This window comes from Micropterus salmoides, unplaced genomic scaffold, assembly GCF_014851395.1.
Source record: "Micropterus salmoides isolate LMB-PRFRI ecotype aquatic unplaced genomic scaffold, ASM1485139v1 Ms_hic_scaffold_17, whole genome shotgun sequence".
Lineage (NCBI taxonomy): Eukaryota > Metazoa > Chordata > Actinopteri > Centrarchiformes > Centrarchidae > Micropterus > Micropterus salmoides.
Genome location: NW_024040817.1, coordinates 15,280,428 through 15,300,653, shown reverse-complemented (window position 1 = coordinate 15,300,653; position 20,226 = coordinate 15,280,428). Strand labels below are relative to the sequence as shown.

Below are 20,226 nucleotides of genomic sequence, written 5' to 3'. Positions count from 1 at the left end.
TCATAACTAATTAACACATAATTAAAAATATTTTAAAATAGACAAATATAAGCTTGTATTTACACTTGCACACTTGAGCATGTTTTTGAATTGTCTTTGTACCCTTATTAATAGTTAACCAGTGAAAACCCAGTGAAATCATTGTAATCAAGTCTCAGGCTGTGTAATGTTGACCCTTGCCCGATACACCTCTGACCAGTTTGAGTCTTTGTATTATCTCAGGCCTCCTCTGCTGACGACCAGCCGGCTGTGTCTGAGGTTCTTCAGGAGTTGCAGGATGTCAGAGACGAGGCCTCAGCCACCAAAGAGCAGCTCCACAGCTACAAGGAGAGCTGCAGCAGACTCCAGGAGGAGCTCCAAGTATGTGACTGCCTCTCAGCGTTCATACTTCTTCTGAGAGTGTTCTCCAAGTTTGGTGGAACTGATGAATATGGGCTTTTCTTTTCAGGAAAAAAGTGTTACAATAGAGGAACTACAGGACCAACTTCAAAAGGTAGGAACAAAAAATTGCAGCAGCTTACATTTTTTGTAAACACTCTTTTGTCATCTAATATTTAATCTTTGTCACTTTAGGTATCATCTGTGGGCAGTGAGGAGACCAAGGTGTCTAAGCTTCAACAGGAATTAATGAAAGCTCAAAATGAGGCAGCTGCCACCAAAGAGGAGCTGAACAGCTGCAGGGAGAGCTTGGAGAAGCTACAGGAGCTGCTGCAGGTACAGATCCGGGACAATTAAAAACTTTACAGTCATATCCTGTCTTGGAAATCTGTAGAAACCTCAAGCTGATGATACACGGGGCAACTTTTTGAGCAGTGTTGCTGGGCAATCTTGCCTGGTGGCAAGTCTGACTACGTTTTGAACGGATAGCGGTGGTGCAAGGAGGGTGGCGGAGTGATGGGTGAAGGGGATTACGGTAGTAATCTTTACTCATTACCATTGACGGCACCATTGCTAAATATGTAGCTGGAGTCAGCAGATGGTTAGCATAGCATACAGGAAACAGCTGGCATAGCTCTGTCCAAAAGTAACTAAATTCGCCCACCAGCACCTCTGAAGCTCACTAATTAACATATTATATCCAGAGGTATAACAAGATATAACATGTTAATTTGTGAGTTTTAGAGGCGCTGCTAGGTGGAGTTTTTACCTTCAGACAGAGACAAGCTACATTTTTTTCCGTGTGGCTGCAGGCGAACAAGCGTATTTCCCAAACTTTTGAACCTTCAAGTTTATCAACTCTTGTTTCATCTTTGTATCCGTAATCACATACAGTATGTGTGTGTGTTTTTATGTGTACACATTTTAAACATATACAATTGTGTTTTTGAAGGAGCGGGAAATGACCATAGCTCACCTTAAAGGAGAACTTTTCCAAGTAAGTCTTATCATTTGATCATATCATATGATGTACACTATAATCAGTGTATTTATATTTTATAAGATCAGATATAAGAATGTTAGTTTTTATGGAAACGTCAGTCTTTTATGATTCCCTGGCTGTATGTATAGTATTTGACCCCCTGCCCAATCGTCCTCAAGGTAAAAGCTGAAGAAGATAGAGCCAACATGACAGAGCTTCTCCAGGAGGTCATAAACGACGCAACTTCCACCAAACAAGAACTCAACAGCTACAGGCAGCACAGTGAGAAACTTGAGGAGGACCTCCAAGTCCGTGAAGTTTCTATTTCTAAACTCAAAGAGGAGCTCCAGGATGTGCAAAGGAATGTGGATACCACCAAAGAAGAACTTAACAGCTACAGGCAGCACAATGAGAAACTACAGGATGAACTCCAAGTCCGTGAGCTCCACATTTCTAAGCTCAAAGAGGAACTCCAGAAGTTACGAACAGCCATGATGAAGACGGCAGATTCTGGTCCTCCATCCTCTTCTCCCTCCCCTTCCCCCTCTCCATCACCTCTACCTCTATCCTCTGCTTCTTCTTCCTCCACCACCCAGCCTAAAAGGAAAGGAGGCAAACAGCCGGCTGGTAAGGGAAGTGGTGCCAAAGATAGACCATCTCTCGCCAGGAAAAACTCTGCAACTTCCAGCCAGTCCTCCAGCAAATCTCACAGCGCTCGGCTAAACAGCAGCTCTGAGCAGCAACAGGCGGCTGTAACACACTCGTTCACGCAGACCGAACCTCCCCAGATGTCGGACCTTGTTCCGGAAAGCAAGTCTCCAACCAAAGAGGAGATGGACGAGGTGATCGGAGAGTTCCAGGAGAAGATTTTACAGATGCAGGAGCTCCACGCAGCAGAGATCCTGGACATGGAGGCTCGGCATATTTCAGAGAGCGAGAGCCTTCGTAGGGATGCACAGGCTCTTGAGGATGAGTGTAAGGCCCTCAAGGCTGTCATTGACAAGCTGCGCTCTACAGAGGTGAGGTTCGGAAACAACAGCTGTGTCCCGAATACATAGTTATTATAAAATACATACTAATAGAATAGTAATAGTACACTGTTTTAGCAGTCAGTATACAAATGTATTAACTTACTTTACCATTTTATACTAAAAGAAAGTGATACAATATGGGTGACGCTGGATGTAAATCAGACTGCCACTTTGGAAAGCTTCTGTTACACTTCACAAACAGTAAAATGTTTTTCCTGATATTTAATACTGTTGGGGCAGTTTCACCTCAACCCACGATTTTTCTTCAAATTCTTCCATTTCCTTTGTGCATTGCATTGTGGGAGATTATTCTGCATCAATGGCACACTCAAAAACCAACCATATTTTGTCTGCAAACTGAGTGTAAACACACTACATACTAAAGACCTGCTTTGAATCAGTATGTGGTATGGTTGAGGCACACGGCAAATGTTTGTTCTACACTATTTTAATTTTGGAAGTAGAAGGAAGATGTTCTATAGTATATGTCATGACTGTACTAACAATCTCTCTATGTGCTTCAGAAATTAGGTCTGCATTTAGAACTACAACTAATGAAAACCCGAAGATATTCAATTTACAATGATATAAAATAGAGAAATCATCACATCTGAAAACAGGAAACATTTGGCATTTTTCCTTAATAAATGACCTAAACATTAAGACATTATCAAGATTGTAATTATACTAATTTTCTATTAAACGATTCTGTCTGCATTTTCATGAAATGTGCAGTAATTCAATGTTTTGAAGTTGTTTTATGCTGAAGATGTGCAAAGATTTCTTGGGGTGTGTTATCAATTTGATATGAGACAATTAAAGAAGGATCTGAATCTTTTCTAGGTCCTTTCATCGAGACAAGACCGTCCTGCATCACAGTTCAAAGATGGCTATGCAAGTGGTAAGATACAACACGTTGATACAGCACAATCACACCAACTACTCTCTATTCAGGAACTCTATTTAGTCATTGTTTTTGACAGTGGTTAAATGCTTTTCTCCAGTTTTCTTCATGTGTTTTTCAGGTTTTGTTTGAAAAAACAATTTTACTGAGTCCTGAGAGGGTAGTCTGCTTAGCTATTCTTTCTTCTGCCTCAGCATTTCTGTTGTTACTTTCTGTGGCAATAAGGCTCAGGAGGGATTTTGGGTTTTGCTCTACACACAATTCTTTCCAAAGATTTAAATAGTTTTTTCATGGCAGCTAGTGTTAATTCCACACATTTCCTTCAGTATTGGTACTTAATCTTTTCGTGGTGTGCACCGTAGCTTTTTAAATGCAAGTGAAACACCAACCCTTCAGACCTATATCTATGCATATACGGGCACGTCAGTATTAAGACAAGTACATAAGGCTTATTTGCATATGAATACTCTTATAAATAGTTTTGTTTCAAGGAATCTTTGGTCCTCTTGCAGACAGCAGCTCAGACTACAGCCAGCGGACTGGATTTGACCTCCCAAGCTTGCAGCAGGAGTTTAGGACGACTCCAGAGGGCGCTAGGAGAGAGACTGATGATCCACTGCCTGACCGGATCAAGGTACAGCCTTCACTTATTATATATGTTGTGTAATAATATATGATAATACTGAATTATGATAATGACACTAGATTTAATCTGGTGGTTTAATCTAATATTGAAACACATATTAACAAAACACTAATAAGTTAATGACTGTTCTAGCTGTGTTTACTTTCTGTACGTGTAGGCATTATTCCAATACGTCTCTAAGGGGCTTTTCCCCCATTATTTTTTTTTTTTTTTTTTTTTTGACTAGAAAAGAATGATTGTAAACCTAACAACATTTCTGTGTGGTGTTTGTCTATTTAGTCCTTGCTCCGTGAAGTGCACCAGGAGGGCATGCAGGTTCTCTCTCTGTCAGAGCTCCCTCTCTCTGAAGGCGAGCCGGGCAGCCAGTTCAACATCCAAGGCTGGATGAAGGAAAGAGATGCTTTGCTGGCAACTGTGGAGTCTCTCAAAGGCCTCATCACCCAGATGCAGACAAACAGAGAAACACAGGTAGAGGAGACCCCACAAGAGTCTTCATAAAACACAACTAACTGTGTGTCAGAGCTCACCCAGTCAGAAACTTCACAGTCCAAAGGGGCAAGGATGCTTTAAATGTCAAGTTGTCCTTTTTGTCATGTGTGTGTTTGGAACTTGCTGTAGACGCCAGGCTCTGTGGACTGGCGTGCGGAGCTGCTGGATGCAGTGCGGCAGGTGTTCGTGAGGGAGCGCAGCGTGCTGAAGAGCGCCCTCTACAGCCAGTTGGACCTGCTGGACACCAGTGACGCCATCGTCCACCTCAATCAGCTGGAGCGCAGATTAGCTGAACAGGTCAGAAATAACAGCTGAATCTGTACTGGACTGTATAGAATGTAGTAATTTACGTAAGTTGTGATCTACAAAAATGCTCTTCATTTAGTTATTATTGTTAAAATCCAGTAATGGCACAGATTATATAGCATTTATTAGAAAATGGAATACGTCAAACCTTTTCTATTAACCCTAAAAGTTAATTAATTCCAAAGTTGCTCATTCTCCCTTCACTTTAAGTTGAGCTCTGACCACAAGTTGTTTTTTTCTTTTTCCTTTGCACACATATGGAAGAAGTTAAAAAATGTGACCTATGTGAACTATATTATTATTTGATGTTTTGAAGTAATGTCTCTAAACTGTCACTCAATGATCGAAACAACATAATTTCAATGTCTAACGTTTACCCAAAAGATGACAAAAGTCTGTACATTATTGGACAGAAACAACACTGACATGTCTTTCCTCTCCTTTGATTATCATTTGTACTGGTCAGTAACCAAACACATGTATTTGTGATCCTGATTCAGGACGTGCAGCATAGAGAGGCGATGGGTTCCCTCCACATGGCAGATAGGTCCAGTCTCATCTCTGAGGTTCATCAGCTCCGTGGTCAACTAGAGCAACTCCATCAAGGTCAGCAGTTTTAAAAAAAATCCTCACTCTGCTGGTGATGTTGTTCAGACGTTTTCATATTTGCTTACGAGTGTGATGGGTTGTATTTTGTGTGGGAACATGTCCTAATATTGATGTTTTCTGATTGACGTCTTTCAGGTGCCCAGCCTGCTGTATCATTGGGTGGTGAATTTAGCGTGGCTGGTGAAGAGGCTGACAGGCTGCTGGTGGAGGAGCTGAAGGGGGAACTGTCCCAGACTAAGCTGGAGCTGGAGACGACGCTCAAGGCTCAGCACAAACACCTCAAAGAGCTGGACACACTCAGGTTTGTTCAGACATTTCTTTCACCAGTAGGGTAAAAACACTTGACTAAAACAGATCTGCTATAACATAGTTATTCAAGTGATCGGAGACTTGATAAATGCTTGTACTCGTGTAATACTTCCTTAACCCTCATCTGGTGACCCCTCAAATTTATTAATCTTTGGTCCTCTTGAGAACTCATGCTTTAACCTTTGCATCAGTGAATGTTTGACTCCTGTCACAACTGTTATGTAATTTGAAGGAACCAAACTTCAACAAACCTAAAACTATTTACAAGGATAATATCCATTAGCCCTCAAACATCAAAGTTATCTCCGTCAACAGGGCCGAGGTTTCACAGAAGGCAGCCGAGGTGGACGCACTGAGCGACCATCTGACAGAGGAGAGGAAGAGAAGCAGAGAGCTTCAGTGGGCTGTGGAGAAGGAGAAGTGTCAAACTGGGAGAAAGGAGGAGAGTAAACGAGAAGAACTGGAGGTAAGAGCCTTTAGACAAGAGTCTTTTGGCGAGGTTTCATTCAGCAGATTTTCCCTTTCTTTCTTTAAACTGTATAAGTCATTCTAAAAACATATTTCTATTTTCCTCCCAGGACCTGCACCTCGCTCTGGAGGAGCAGAAGAGCCGCGTGGCCCAGCTGACCCTAACCCTGGAGCAGGAGCGCCAGGCCTCGTCCCAACTCTCCCAGCAGGCTGAACAGGAGCACCTGACCCTCCACAGACGCCTCCAGGAGCTCCAGGTCCAGCTGGAGACAGAGCGAGCCAAGACGCTGGAGATGAGCACTGCACTGGGGAGGGAGAGGGAGCTGCGGATGGGTGTCTGCTCAGACGGCAGCCCCTCCAACGGGGAGGATAGAGGTGGACTGGAGGAGGAGGGGAGTCTGCTGGAAAGACTGCAGAGGGAGCTGGATGACAAACATGTACAGGTGGGATGTTTGTGGTCTTTTTGTACTCTGAGGAATTTGCTCCAAATGGCCACAAGAGGGAGGACAAAAAGCATTATTGTCAAAATGTCTTTTGTGTCCATTTATCAAAACCATATGTTAAAACTTAAAATAAATCAAAAATTATATTCTGAGCCTTCTGGGCCTTTACCAGAAAGGTGATTTTACTAAACTAGTCATTCCCCACCTGTGGCTCTGGAGATGAATCTATCGGGTTGTGAGATGAGTACAGGAGTAGGATAAAAAAGATGACATTCTGCTATACTAAATGTTAAACTTTTAAAATTATGTTTTATTGTATACTGTATGGAAAAACTGTGCAGTTTTACCTGTAAGTCCTCTGAAATTTATTCAAATCACGACGAAAACCTCCTTGCAAAATATTTCAGATTAAATCTAACCAGTTTTATTATCAAAAGTCACAATTGGCCCTTTTTTTAAACTTGCTAAATAGTTGTATATGCCAGACTGATTTTATATTTTGCTTCACAAGGAATCAGTTTAGTCTTCCTACTTTCACAGATTGTATTTGTTTGTATCAAAGTATATAAAATATCTGCACACTGAATCAGCTCAAAATATTTTCCAATGGTTATCTTATGTCATTAAGTACTCAGAGGGTTTTTGTTTTAGCCACTGAAATTTATCAAAGCTTTCATGATGCAATGACAATAGACGTTGAGGGGGAAAAATACGAAACACTATTAATCTATTATCATCAGTAAAATAATTTTTAAGTCATTATTTGTCTTTGTTTTTCTTCTCCAGGTGGTTCACCTCCTCAGTCAGGTGGAGGCCCAGAAGCTTGAGGTGGTACGAAAAGAGGAGGAGCTGACTTTGGGGACTCAGAGGTCGAGGTGGGATCAGGAGGCGCTACTGGAGGCTCGGGCTCAGCTGCAGCAGCTGGAAGCACGAATGTCCGAGGCCCAGGAGCAGCTGGAGAGAGAGATGGAGAGGAGGAAGATTCTCGAAGAAGAGAAGGACAGACTGGAGGAGAGGTTGAACCAGTCAGGAGAGCAGAGAGGAGGGAGGAAGGAGAGCGGACCACTGCAGGTTCATGGCCACAGTGTGAGTATCAAACACCATTCACACACTCCTAATAAATCTTGACCTTTAAGTAATTTAGTAGTAGTGAGTTTTTTTTAATCGAGCTTCTTGACCCATAAAGTATTGTGTTGTTGTCCCAACAGCAGGCGGCCTGGCACAGCGAGTCCCCCCAACGCACCAAAGACTGGGTGTTCCAGCAGCAGAGTGGAAATGTTCAGCCAGCGAGCTCCAGCACTTCTCCCCACCCGGAGGTCTCTGTAACAGGCCGCACCAGCGGACCACACCACGGTCCTTGGCGCACAACTGACAAGATCCTGGGCAAACTCCACCTCGTTTCCTCAAAGATCCGCAGCATGGCAAGCAAGACTACTGGAAGGTATTTGAAGCATCTATAATCAAAGTTTTTATATCAACAATGGATCTCATGATACAGAATCCATACATGAATACGCTGTAGGAATTAATGATTTGTACATGTTGTGTGTAGGCTGACCGCAGAGGTCGACAGTGAAGAGTTATCCTGGGTGCAGTCCAATGTGGATGAGGTCATCACCATGCTGCAGCAATCACCAGTTCTACCCTCCGTCCCCGAGGTCAGAAACTGTTCTTGTTTGTTTGTTTTTATAGTTTTTTTTAACCTCCTTTGGTTTCGATACTTTGAATACATTGAATATTTCTTGACACAAGTTAAATTTTAATTGATGATATACAGAAGCATTATAGAAGACCAAATTCTTGCCAAAACATAATTGAGGAACTGTTTACATGTTGCCAAATTTGGTCAAAAGAAGAATTTTCACTTTGCCGATGAGCTCAGATAAACTTTTTTATTTTTCCAAACGTGTGGACTTGTGAGCTCATGACCACACATGGTTGAGACTGCTTGTGTGTGCTTCCCCGCAGAGTGTTTCCCTGCTGGCGGGAGGCTCTTCAAGCTCCTCCAACTCCCTGACGGAGCGCCTGCTGAGGCAGAACGCCGAGCTGACGGGTTTTGTCAGCCGTCTGACAGAAGAGAAGAACGATCTGAGGAACGACACGCTCCGCTTGGAGGAAGAGCTTCGACGCTACCGGCAGGCTGGACTGGGATCAGGCAACAGTGTGAGTACATGACAGGAAATACTACTGATGGAGGGTTAGATGATTGTCCCTTTCAAACAATAACGTATAGTGAAAAGTAGAATAAAAAACAAAACATTAATCGAGATGCAGCAGCCAAAACTATAAGATGACATTAGATGCTAGTGACTCATGTGTGGATAGCTGTTTCAGACTTCAACTAAATACCATTATTTAATTTCCTCCTACAGTTCAGCAGCAGGAGAGGATTGTCAAAGGCAGACTCAGCAGGTATGCTACTTTCCCAGGAGCGGGAGGCTTGGACAAGAGAGAAGGTCCGCCTGGAGAAAGCTTTACATCTGGCCCAGGCCCAGGCGGCCCGACTCAGGGGGGAGATCAGGACCGACATCCAGAGGGAGATAACTGGACCTGAGGCCGACAATGCTGCACTGAAGGTCAGCTAAAGACGAACCAGTTAACTACCTAACACGTCACTGTTATTCACCTCCTATCTGAGGAGTTCTGCTGTTAAGAAAAGCTTATCATTTTTGCTCCTTTCCTTTGCCTCCAGAGGATTTACGGGAAGTACTTGAGGTCAGAAAGCTTCCGCAAAGCGCTGATCTACCAGAAGAAGTATCTGCTGTTACTGCTGGGCGGCTTCCAGGAGTGTGAGGAAGCCACGCTGTCGCTCCTCTCCAGGATGGGCAGCAAGCCGTCTCTCTCCAGCCTGGAGTCCGTCAGCCAGCGCCGCCGGGGGCTGATGCGCTTCCGCTCTGCCGTCCGAGTCTCTATCGCCCTCTCCAGGTAGGCAGCTGGAGCTTCCTCGCGCTACAACAAGTTGTATATGCAGTCACACAGAGTCCAAACTTTATTTTATAAAGCTAAAACCTACACACATTCTCTGTTCAGAATGCGTTTCTTAGTGAAGCGATGGCACAAGGCGACAGGGATGACCTCCACAACCTCCTGCAGCGTCAGCAAGAATGGAGCAGGAGCAACATTAGGTAACGAAGACATTTTCAAATGTTTTTGGCTTCTACGTATCGGAGAGAATATTTCAGAAGTGATGCTCAGTAGATTTTTATTCATCTCTCTCAGGTACAGACATGAGAGACTCACCTTATCTTCATCCCAGCAACGTGGACATGTACAGAGAAAGAGGAAGTGGAGGAGGAGGAGGAGTCTCCGGCAGCAGGGGGCGAAGTGGACGTGAATCGCCCAGATCGGCTGTCTCCTCCACACAACACAGGTGCAACATAAAATAGGGCTGCAAGTAACAATTACTGTTATCAGTTAATCTATCCAGATTAGTCTTTAAAAAACAAAAAATAATGATTATCACCAGATATCATATATATATTGACATAAATATATAAGAAAAAGTTTATATGAATTTTTACAAAAGTCTATAAATTGAAGGCTAACTCAGATCAGAATTTAGATCTGTCATGGTGAAATATTGTGTCCGTTCTGTTAGTGAAAGGCTGATGCCTGTTGTGTCTGTGTTGTGTAGGTTTCACATGGCCGGGGACCATGGAGCTCTCACCTGTTCCCACCTGCAGAACTACGACCCCGACCGAGCGCTTACGGACTACATCTCCAGGCTGGAGGCACTGCAGAGGAGGCTGGGGAGTGTGACATCAGGTAACACACACAATACGCCATGTCCCAGTTCTGTACTAAATACTAATTGTACGGTATACTGTACATACTAGCTTTTATAGTAGACTTTTTTGCAGTCGGTAAACAAGAAATTAGCATAATGTATGTAAACCATTATATACTATTTAGAGCACCGCTGCCAATAAAAATTTAAGAGAAAGCTTAATGGTCATTTTTTGTTTCACCAACATCGTTTTTTATCAGATGTAAGCACCTAAAGGGGAGAGTAGTGTAGATTAACAACAGCGTTTTGGGATGCATATTGACTGTTTTGAGTACACATAACTGGTTCACGGTGGTCCAGCAAAACACTGATAGAGGGCATGTTCACTGATTTGGTATTTTAATGCTATGGAAAGACAGAACTCTGTACTGTATAGCACTTGAATGAATATACTACAAAATAAACTATTTAATAAAAGCAATTTTTAAGAATGTCAGCAAGAGTCACAATGCTGTGTGTCAGATAAGCTTTACTTAAGAAGCTGTGACTACAAAAGCAACAGCTTGTTTATATGGACCCTCATTAACGCGGGAAACACAGCCTCATTTTAAGGCACTATCTCACGCAGACACACTGTGCGGGGGACTGAGGTTCAATTTAGAAATAAACAGATAAACTTTAATGAAGATGTTAATTGTTCATAATCAGTATTTCATTATTTCCAGCAGTTTTTTCACTATAAAGTTTTAAAATTGACTTGTTGGACTTTTATTTTCTCCGCAGGTGCTTCTTCATATGCTCAATTGCACTTTGGCTTGAGAAGATAGATGCCATCAAATTACTCTGGCTTGAAGAAACTCAGTTGCCTTTTCTCGTGCTGAGCGCTCTGCTGTTTTCTATCAGTCTGGTGTGGACTGTATCTTTCCATGTGGACCAAAACGCATTTTTTTATTAGTGTACGACATGTTGTATTCAGGCTTTTTTGTCGCCAGCACTTGAAAAACGGCTATGTTTGTAATTTAATCTGCCTCTTTGTTGTGGATGAACTACGATCATGTATATTTGTCTAATGCTAATTTAAGACCTTGTGATTAATTTATGTTTGTGTTGTACGGGTGGCGCGTTATGTAGGGAATGTTTGGGTTTACTGTTAAGGAGGCTGCTACTGGATATTCCACACTACACTGTGTTTTATTTAGGCCAGACAGACTACAGAGGACATTTGTAGAGAGCGTATTTTTGTAACGTGTAGGAGCTTTGAATTTTCTGGGTATTTTGTCAAAAACTGAAATAAAGAGGACTACATGATTTTAAACAATTGTGTTTTTAATTTCTTGTTTATCAACTGATGAGAAGATAAATATCTCTTCTTTTCAAAGAAACATAAAAACTAGGCAAAACACTTGAATGTTTATTTTGTCAAGATGAGTGATCTTTACAGTTTGCAGGAATTAGGAATAGACATGTTTAATATTAACAGTTTCTTCTGGAACAAGATAAACGGAAATCACATGGAAGAAAATAAACCAAAATATGCCGTGATAAGCAAAATATTTTCTGTAAAGAGGAGACATTTCTGTGTCCTGTAAACAACATCACATTGTGCAGTGGGATGTTTTAACTTGCCCTTCACACAAAAGATCAGTCGGTGCTCGTTCACTCAGGGTGGGAAGCTCCTAATAAGTTCAGGTCACCTTCAAAACACTTTATTCAAAGTTTATGTCACAGCAAGGAAAATGGTTCAAAACAGTTTACCTCCTAAAAGGTAGGATGTTGTGGATTGCAGCTTTTGAGCCATGACCTTTTTAGTTAGAGATCATTTTTTGGGTGTCCCATCTGATTCTGTGTAAATGGGATGGCGATCCAGCAAAATGCTCGGTGACAGTGTGGAAACATCCCACAACAGCTGATTCAGGCTCTCTGTGCACCTGCAGCTTACAGCCATTTACAGTGGGTGCTGTTTTGCTGTTATCAGACTATGGGCTAAAGCAAGACCCTCTGCTTGGTTTTGCAGTTCTCCACTGAATAAATTTTGCTAGGGTTCCCACCATCAACGCACTGTGTTACTGTATTACTTTATTTTGAGGAATTCACATTGTGAATATTAGGATCAGAGTCATACAGTCACTGTAATTATTTCTGGAAACACGCGTTTCCGAAAGTCATGTATTTATGTTGACATTCAGAAAAAAAGGGCTACAAGAAGCTCAGAAAAGTGACAAGTTGGACATTTACGCAGAGCAAAGTGCATTCATCTAAATATTCCTAAATTCAAGTCCCAGGACGTTTGAGCTTTACTTCAAACACTCGTGATGTTTGACTGTTCCCTCTTGTCTTTGCCCCTCCACTGTTTTCCATCAGTCTCTCACTGTTTTCTCCTCTTGTATCTGATGACTGGGTTGTGAGGGGTGTGGATCATTGTGGTGTAGTTGATTGTGGGGAAATATCCGTCCACCAGCTCAAAGTCGTACATGCGCAGTAAAGTGGACCAGATGGTTTTGATCTGGACGTAGGCAAAGTTCTCCCCGATGCAGCGATGGCGGCCTGAAGAGCGAAAAACAAAGGTACAAGTTGGATAAATTATTGATGGCATGCTCAGTTTTAAAGCAACCGCTAATATTGAAAAGCAAACTCAAACACAAGTTGTGAAAGTACTTGAATTTTAGATGTCTTTGTTGATTTAGAAACACAATTGACTTAATTTATCATGTTTATTATTGACAAATGGAATTACTCATGAGTTGAGTTGATGAGACTGCTTTTTAACAATGAACAAAAACTCAACTTAGTGCTTAATTTATTGCACTGATTGCGCAGAAATTCCTGTAAAAACTAAAATTTAGTTTACAGGTTTGGCATTGAGTTAACCTGGGTTGAACTTGAGGGGAACATAAAATTTCTTGACTTCTTTCATAAAAGAGACTGTATTTACAAAAGTATAAATTTTTCTTACCAGCGCCAAACGGCACATAAGCAAACTTCTCCCCTGCAGCGGGGTTGTCGTTGAGGTAGCGGTCAGGGTTGAACTCCATCCTCTCCACCCAGCTGTCATGCAGACGGTGGTTTACAGTTGGGGAGACGCAGACCTGATGGCCCACAGGGATGGTGTATCCTGCTACAGTCTGAGAATAAAGCACACAGTACTGAGAAATGGAGCAATAAAATTAAAACAATTTTCAAATGCTAAAAAGATATACCAAAAGGACTAGACAGGAGCGTTTGTAGAACATGACTGGACATGATTCAGGACTAAGATCTCAGGTGTTCTTACCTGAGGCGAGCGAGCCATCCTCATCATAGTCATAATGGGTGGGCGGAGACGCAGGGTCTCCTTCAAACAGCGCTCCAACAAGCTGAGATCTTTCAGCTGAGGACAAAACCAGGACAATATGACGACTCACAAACTGTTTCTTAGGTTTCTCTATTCACATCAAAACACAGCCCGGAGGAGCCGTTACTTATACCAAAAACAGAAATTATTTGGAGCAAATCTGTCACTTTCACTAGTTACTGTCTGTGTCACGGACTGAATCGTCTTCATGTGCTGGGTTCAACCGATAAAGACTAATACAGTAGGCTTTTAACCTGAATTCAACAAGTAACATGTTGTACACACAGTGCAGACTGCAGTCTCTCAATAAACAGCGGGTCTGTTCTGATGGAAAATCTGTGAGTTTTGGTGTATTTCCTTTACGAAAATGGGATCTGTATGCATGATTGCGGTATTTTGACTTAGAGAATTTATATTTGCTATTGCTCTAACTTTGTACAATCAGGAGGGGGAGCATTCCCTAGTGTTTTGTCTACACCAGTGGGAGACCGGCCTCCCCTGGTCTACACAATCAAGTAGGAAAACCCAGAGACGCAAATGACACGATACCATTTTGTACCTACTGTAATTACTCTTGTTGATATAATGGTTTTGTCATGTTATTTATTTTCAGACATGTTTTTCATTTAGTGTATTGTGATAATTATGGCCAATACAAGCACCGAGCCTTACCTGATCAAAGTCGAGTGGAGGCAGGTCTTCTCCACAGACGGCCCTCTGCTCAGCGCAGCAGCGTTCCTGCAGAGCTTTGTCTCTGGCCAGGAAGAAGCCCATCCAGGCGCTGGTGGTGGAGGACGTGTGCTGACCCGCCAGGAGCAGACCGATCAGCATCCCCGCAATCTCGTTATCGTTCAGGGGTCGTCCGTCTCTGAAGGGGGAAATAAGGTTATCTTCAGAATTGATAAAGGTTTAAAGGGCCATAACCGTATTTTACATGTTTTAGCAGAGCACTTTCGACAGACAACATCACCTTGTTAAGACTTTTTAAATTACAGTTCCAACAATATAAACTGTGTCTTCACACACCAAAATTACATTGTCATTGCTTATAGATTTAAATAAAGTATTAAAGTACTCCTCGTACTCCTCGACAATTTGAGGAAATTCTCCCATCCTGCATCTTGCAAAACCGTCAACCGTGCTTGGAGACCTACAAATAAATGTCTGCATGTTTATAAAGAGCCACTTCAACATGAGAAGGCCAAACTGTGATCCAGCAGCACAAGCTTAGAATTTAAACTAGAGCTGCAATGATTAATAAGTTATTTATCAACTATTACATTAACTGCCAACTATTTTGAAAATCGATTTATCTGTTTCAAATCAAAAGTCTCTGATTTCAGCTTCTTAAATGTGGATATTTTGTCTTTATTCCTCTATGACAGTAAACTGAATAGTGGAGTGTTGGCAACAAGACATCTGGGGACGTCATCTTTTATAGACCAAACAACTTAATCAATTAATCAAGAAAACATCGACAGATTAATCAACAATGAAATGAATGGTTAGTTGCAGCCCTAATTGAAACCATGCTGTCATTTCCTGGATAATGTCCTCGGATATTGAAGCTATCGTACTTGTAGGTGGCATCGATGAGGGTCTGCAGGATGTCGTCCACTTTCTCTCCAGATTGCCTACGCTTCTGAATCACCTTGAAGAAAATGTTCTTGATCTCCCTGTGAGCTCTGTCTCTTTTCCTAACAAAAAAAGAAAAAGTTATATTTGTGTTAAATGTGCTGTACATCTGAAAAATGTATATGAATGTGCTCTTGTCTGATAATAACTGTGACAGTGCGGATGTTGACTGTCAACAGATGTGTGTGTCCTGAGTTCCTCCAGCAGTCCCACCTGAAGCTGGGTAGCGGCAGCCACCCAGGCAGGAGCCAGGCAGCGTGACTGAATCCTCCGTCCAGGTCGGCATAGAGCTGGGCCACTCGCTCATTCAGCATGCTGCGGATCTCCTTCCCGTGAAGGCAGCTGCTGGCTGTCAGGATGATCAGCTCAGACAAAGCCTCAAACAGGTCTGAAACAGGCAAAGAGATCATTCCCTACAGTCCAGAGCAATCAGGCTGACAAACCATCTACCTGACCTCCCCTCTAAATAGTTTTATTTGTTCAGTTGTTGATTAAACGTGATATGAGATGACCGTAATCAGTTTGCAGATACACCAAGAAATTTGTCTTTTTATCACTACTTAGTCATTTTTTATAGATAATACATATTTAAGTTGTGCCATTTTGGACATCACAAACAAACTAGGAGACGTCTGATTAAAACTGAATCATGCCACTTGATTTGTGATTCGTGAAGGATCTTACTTCTCTCCCCGCTGTCTCCCCATCTCTGAAAATACTCGATGGTCTCTGCCTCGATGATTTTCACATGTTCCTTAAAACGAGCGATGTTCAGTCCCGTCTTCAACATCTTCTTTTGTTCCAGAAAAATCTATAACATATTAAAGAAAGTGTGTATTACATCTGATTTGATGCAACTGTAATATACAGGGATTAATTTTCTAGCAATCATTAACTTGGTAGGATTTTTCACTGATTTTTACATTTTCCTTCAATTTCACAGTTAAGGTGGACTCACAGGGTTCGGGACGTCATAGGCTACTCCCTTGCCAAACACTGGAGTAGTCAGTTTGGAGTAGACGTCCTCTGCATTCAGATCCTCATTCTTGCTGTTGAACATCAGCGTGGCTGCATTGCTGCCCAGCAGGTAGGTGAACGTACTCCCCACCATGGTGAAACTGAACACAGGGCCGTACTGTGGGTTGACAGCAGAGACGCAGGCGATTAAACAGGGCTTTGGGGGGTTCAGGACAAAATAAATCTGAGGGGCTACGAGATGATAAATCTAATTCTCTCTCCTATTTTTGCTTCTTTTCTTTTTTTTCCCGTGATTTACTTGTGAAGCTTTTAAGGCTTCTAAGACTTTTTAATTACTGGTCATAAACCATATACAAACAACCCCTGCCATATGAAAAGAGAAATGAGATCACGTCTGTTATCAACTGACTCTATATAAATAAAAAATAAAAACGAACAAGTAGACACTATGTCTTTGGCGACACAAGTCAAAAAAGTTAGGAACTACTAGGTGTAAAGGTCAAGTGTGTACGTGTGTGAATCGCATGTTTTTCAGAAGTCTTTCAAAGTGATCTGTGTCTTTGCATGAGTGATTCTTTTCATTACCAATTTATCTGTCTAGTATTTTTTGATTCATTCATTGTTTGCAAGTTCTCAGCGCCCATTTTGATAAATTCATATAGTTTTATTTCTGACCAGGAGTCCAAAACCTAAAGATACTCAGTTTAATATCACAAAAGATAAAGAGAAGCAGCCAATATCCACATTTGAAAAGCTGGAACAGGGAATTTTGGGGCATATTTGATTTTTTTATTTACTCAAACACTTGATTTATCATCTGAACAGTTTGACCAGTAATTCCAGTTGTAGCCTACTGAAATACTTACTTTTTCATAAGCATTTTCAAGAAATTCAATGGGACTTTTTCCGAATGCAATGGCATGGCCCAGGAAGGGGATGCTGGAGGGTATGTAAGGTGGGTAATTCTGCAAGAAGAAACATGATAACAGTGAATGATGAATACAAACTGAATGCATTTCTTTCAACATGCATTTCTTTATTTTTTTGCGCTGAATTTTTCCTGTTTAGCTCTAACTTACCAGATCCTTGTCAGAGGACTGTTTAAGCAGCATCTTGGTAACATATCCCAGAGTGAGAGTGATGACAGAGGCTGCCAGCAACACGGAGGTCAAGTTGTCGTTAAGATTCTCAACAGTGTCCCCGAGCAGTTTACTGCTCACTTCATACAAATGCATAGACATTTTATCTTCCTCCGCGGGATCTGTCCTTTAAAACAAACGTTTCACTAAAAGCCTGGAAGAAAAGCTTCACGGTGGTAAAAGAAATGTTCACTTGTTTAAAGTTTCAACGCCAGCAGTCCATCTTATGTTCATGTTGGGATACCGTTAGTGATATCCCACCAACATCTCTACCTGTCACTACTGGTCCTGCCCCCGCCTGACCAACGGAGGCTTCTTATTGGCTGTTGACCGCGTGTCTGTCAAGCAACTCCCCTATGATTGGCTGTCGGTACCTGAACCGATGTCTTGCTATATGATGTCACAACAGCAGGGCGAATTGTAATGATTTCTCATTGCAGGTTTTACTTTTGTCCTTTATGATTATAGGTTTATATATATATGCCGTTTTATGGCATCTATCATCCCCTCATATAGTATTTGTCCTACGAACTCTGTTTCGACTTAAAAATGTAGCCTACATCTTCATGAGATGTATACTATTACTTTTATTATATTAAATGAATGGTTTCCTGTGGGAGTAGAGACTCTTTCTTCCAACCTATTCAACTTTAAAAGCCCAACATACTAATCTAGCATTTGACTACTTTAACGAAAAACTATATAAATCTTTCCCTCTAAACAATTGCATAACTTATCTTGAGGCTCTCCTTAATGTAAACATACATAAAAATTGAACACAATTTCAAAACATACATCTTATTTTAAATGACTAAAAATTACATCAACTTATTTCAGAATGATTTTGATCAGATAACTTTTACAAAAAATTGTGATGAAACAGAGGACATTTTTGGTGAGACTATCGGCAGCCAGAGGAAATGTTTCGTTAGAATTACACTGGGGGGCGTCTTACCCCATGTTACCCTATCAGTGAGCTGTGATGCCTATGCAGAGCCCAAAGTATATTAAAAGACAGCAACTTACCCCAGCCACAGCCTGTTCACCCTGCTGCCTTCTGGCCTATCTGCTGTGGTACCACCACAATGCAGACAGCTTTTACTCCTCTCAGTAAAAGTCATTATACCCCACATTTAATCATTCAAGTAATTCATCCCCTACAGTGCTCCATGTAGAACAATTTATTTCCGTTTACCTTTTTAATGATTACTGTATTGTATATTGACAGTTTATTGTCTGCTATGAAGCAGAAGGGAGTTGCAAACAGAATTTTTCCAACCCTGTTGTAAAGTGACAAATTACCTTGAATCCTTGAATATGTGGAGTTACAGATTCCATTTGAGCTTTAAACTTTCTTTCAAGGTTGTACCTGGTATTTGCTAAAAATGTTTAGTTTAGGATATACTTACTTCCAAAGTGAAGGGTTGTAAAGCTTTTTTTTAAATTTTCCTCTTAAGGTTTTGAGATTTAAACCTTAACTTAACTCACAGTTGTGATTTCATTCACTTCTGTACAAACTGCAGACTGAGTTCTCATCCTCTACCTAGTTCTTAAACTACCCAACATCTTACTTCATGTTTGGAGTGATAAAGTCTATATTTTAATGCTCAGCTACTCAAACTCTAACTGTAAATACAAAAATGACAGCTAAAAAGCTTTCTTTTTATGGTAGATGCCCTTTTTTCATCACCAAAAGGTCAAATTGTGAGCACAATCATAAGTGTGGTTCAGTAGAGCATCCGACTTGAAAGCAGTACGACTTTATGGTGTCAGAAGCTTCAAATTCCACCATAAACAAAGGTGTTAATTGATCACGGCTTTATACTTCACACAGCTGTATGGTGTTTGACAGAGTAGGCTACTCCGGGGGAGAGTCCAAATTAATGCCAAATGTTAGTACTACATTAGGCAAATGAGACACACCTCTTCACATTAGATAACCTATAGGCCTACATTTGACAGTGTCTCATCCTATGAAAGGACAACAAGGAAAAAAATAAGATATTTGAAAAAGAAATGTAATACTTTTAAGGTCTTATTTTGAGAAACGTAAATGTTTTTCTTTCAAGACCCTAGGGGTACCCTAGTTTGAACTTAATGACGTACAACACAATATTCAGTTCCTACTGACTTGTAGAGGATGTTTTTAAAATTTGTTTATTGTCTGTATTTGTAAATGTAATAATTGTTTACATGGACATCAATATGTTTCTTAATGACTGCTGTCTTCATTTTGTTCTCCAACAGTGGACTGTCATAGAAATTACATTTGTAAGCATAATAGTGATGTGCCAGCCATTTGTGGTCATGGAGTGCCCTCTATTGGTGCATTGGTGGCATTTCATGTCAATGCAACACATCTGATCAAGCTAGAAAGTTAAAAGCATTAATCTTACAATGTATCTGAATAGTCCAGTGGGTAAGCTCTTGCCTTTTAGATTCAAAGGTTGAGCGTTCAAATTCAATTTAGGGCATGTTAACCAGCTGCTTGCTTAGCAAGTCTGAGGCATGTGACAAATTCTTTTACCTTTAGGTGGAACTAAAGGATTTGAAGAATTGTTGATAGAGCAGCACTTTACTGCAGCAGTGGTAGCAGCCTTACAGGAGCTAACAGCTGGCAGATCTCCCGAGCGTTTTCTTTAGGAAATGCCTATTCTAGTTTGACTTTTTCTTAACTTGTAAAATACAATTAAAATGTACCCAAGTGTCCACTGTATCATAGTGTATTTGAGGCTAATCCATTAGGATGTCATTAGAATATTGGAATGGCAAAATTGATATTTTCATCTAACAAAAGCTAGTTAAGTTTGAAATTTAGATATGTCCTAAGCCTATAAAACAATATTTCAAA

At 41.1% G+C, this 20,226-nt stretch overlaps 2 protein-coding genes across 6 annotated transcripts in view; one reads left to right on the top strand and one right to left on the bottom strand.

Moving 5' to 3' along the window:
* The window catches only part of akap9 (A kinase (PRKA) anchor protein 9), a 73,028-nt gene extending 61,418 nt beyond the window's left edge, over positions 1-11,610 (top strand). For all 5 annotated transcript variants that reach the window (XM_038725397.1, XM_038725396.1, XM_038725398.1 and 2 more), the window contains 23 exons: positions 224-360; positions 449-493; positions 574-714; positions 1,331-1,375; positions 1,540-2,379; positions 3,235-3,292; positions 3,808-3,929; positions 4,221-4,409; positions 4,560-4,727; positions 5,237-5,342; positions 5,481-5,646; positions 5,970-6,120; positions 6,233-6,565; positions 7,352-7,651; positions 7,774-8,006; positions 8,118-8,223; positions 8,534-8,728; positions 8,938-9,141; positions 9,258-9,490; positions 9,596-9,690; positions 9,785-9,935; positions 10,200-10,330; positions 11,076-11,610. In XM_038725397.1, coding sequence (XP_038581325.1) covers positions 224-360; positions 449-493; positions 574-714; positions 1,331-1,375; positions 1,540-2,379; positions 3,235-3,292; positions 3,808-3,929; positions 4,221-4,409; positions 4,560-4,727; positions 5,237-5,342; positions 5,481-5,646; positions 5,970-6,120; positions 6,233-6,565; positions 7,352-7,651; positions 7,774-8,006; positions 8,118-8,223; positions 8,534-8,728; positions 8,938-9,141; positions 9,258-9,490; positions 9,596-9,690; positions 9,785-9,935; positions 10,200-10,330; positions 11,076-11,119 — 4,193 coding nt within the window. In that variant the 3' untranslated portion in view covers positions 11,120-11,610. The remainder of the gene's footprint in view (positions 1-223; positions 361-448; positions 494-573; positions 715-1,330; positions 1,376-1,539; positions 2,380-3,234; positions 3,293-3,807; positions 3,930-4,220; positions 4,410-4,559; positions 4,728-5,236; positions 5,343-5,480; positions 5,647-5,969; positions 6,121-6,232; positions 6,566-7,351; positions 7,652-7,773; positions 8,007-8,117; positions 8,224-8,533; positions 8,729-8,937; positions 9,142-9,257; positions 9,491-9,595; positions 9,691-9,784; positions 9,936-10,199; positions 10,331-11,075) is intronic.
* A 73-nt stretch (positions 11,611-11,683) lies between these two features.
* Positions 11,684-17,477, bottom strand: LOC119907680 (lanosterol 14-alpha demethylase). The gene is made up of 10 exons (XM_038725400.1): positions 17,316-17,477; positions 17,103-17,201; positions 16,217-16,393; positions 15,943-16,069; positions 15,472-15,646; positions 15,201-15,320; positions 14,296-14,491; positions 13,564-13,659; positions 13,246-13,414; positions 11,684-12,836 (listed from the first exon to the last, which is right to left on the bottom strand). Exons 1-10 carry the CDS (start codon positions 17,475-17,477, stop codon positions 12,658-12,660), a joined length of 1,500 nt encoding a protein of 499 aa, XP_038581328.1. The 3' UTR covers positions 11,684-12,657.
* Positions 17,478-20,226: the final 2,749 nt, after the last annotated feature.

Bases quoted from the DNA above. Each gene is read 5' to 3' on its own strand.
- LOC119907680 (XM_038725400.1), bottom strand. From the start codon at position 17,477: ATGTCTATGCATTTGTATGAAGTGAGCAGTAAACTGCTCGGGGACACT. The intron at 16,394-17,102 runs GTAAGTATTTCA...GTCAACCCACAG, and splicing joins TTGAAAATGCTTATGAAAAA to TACGGCCCTGTGTTCAGTTT. The intron at 13,415-13,563 runs GTAAGAACACCT...CTTTATTCTCAG, and splicing joins GGATGGCTCGCTCGCCTCAG to ACTGTAGCAGGATACACCAT.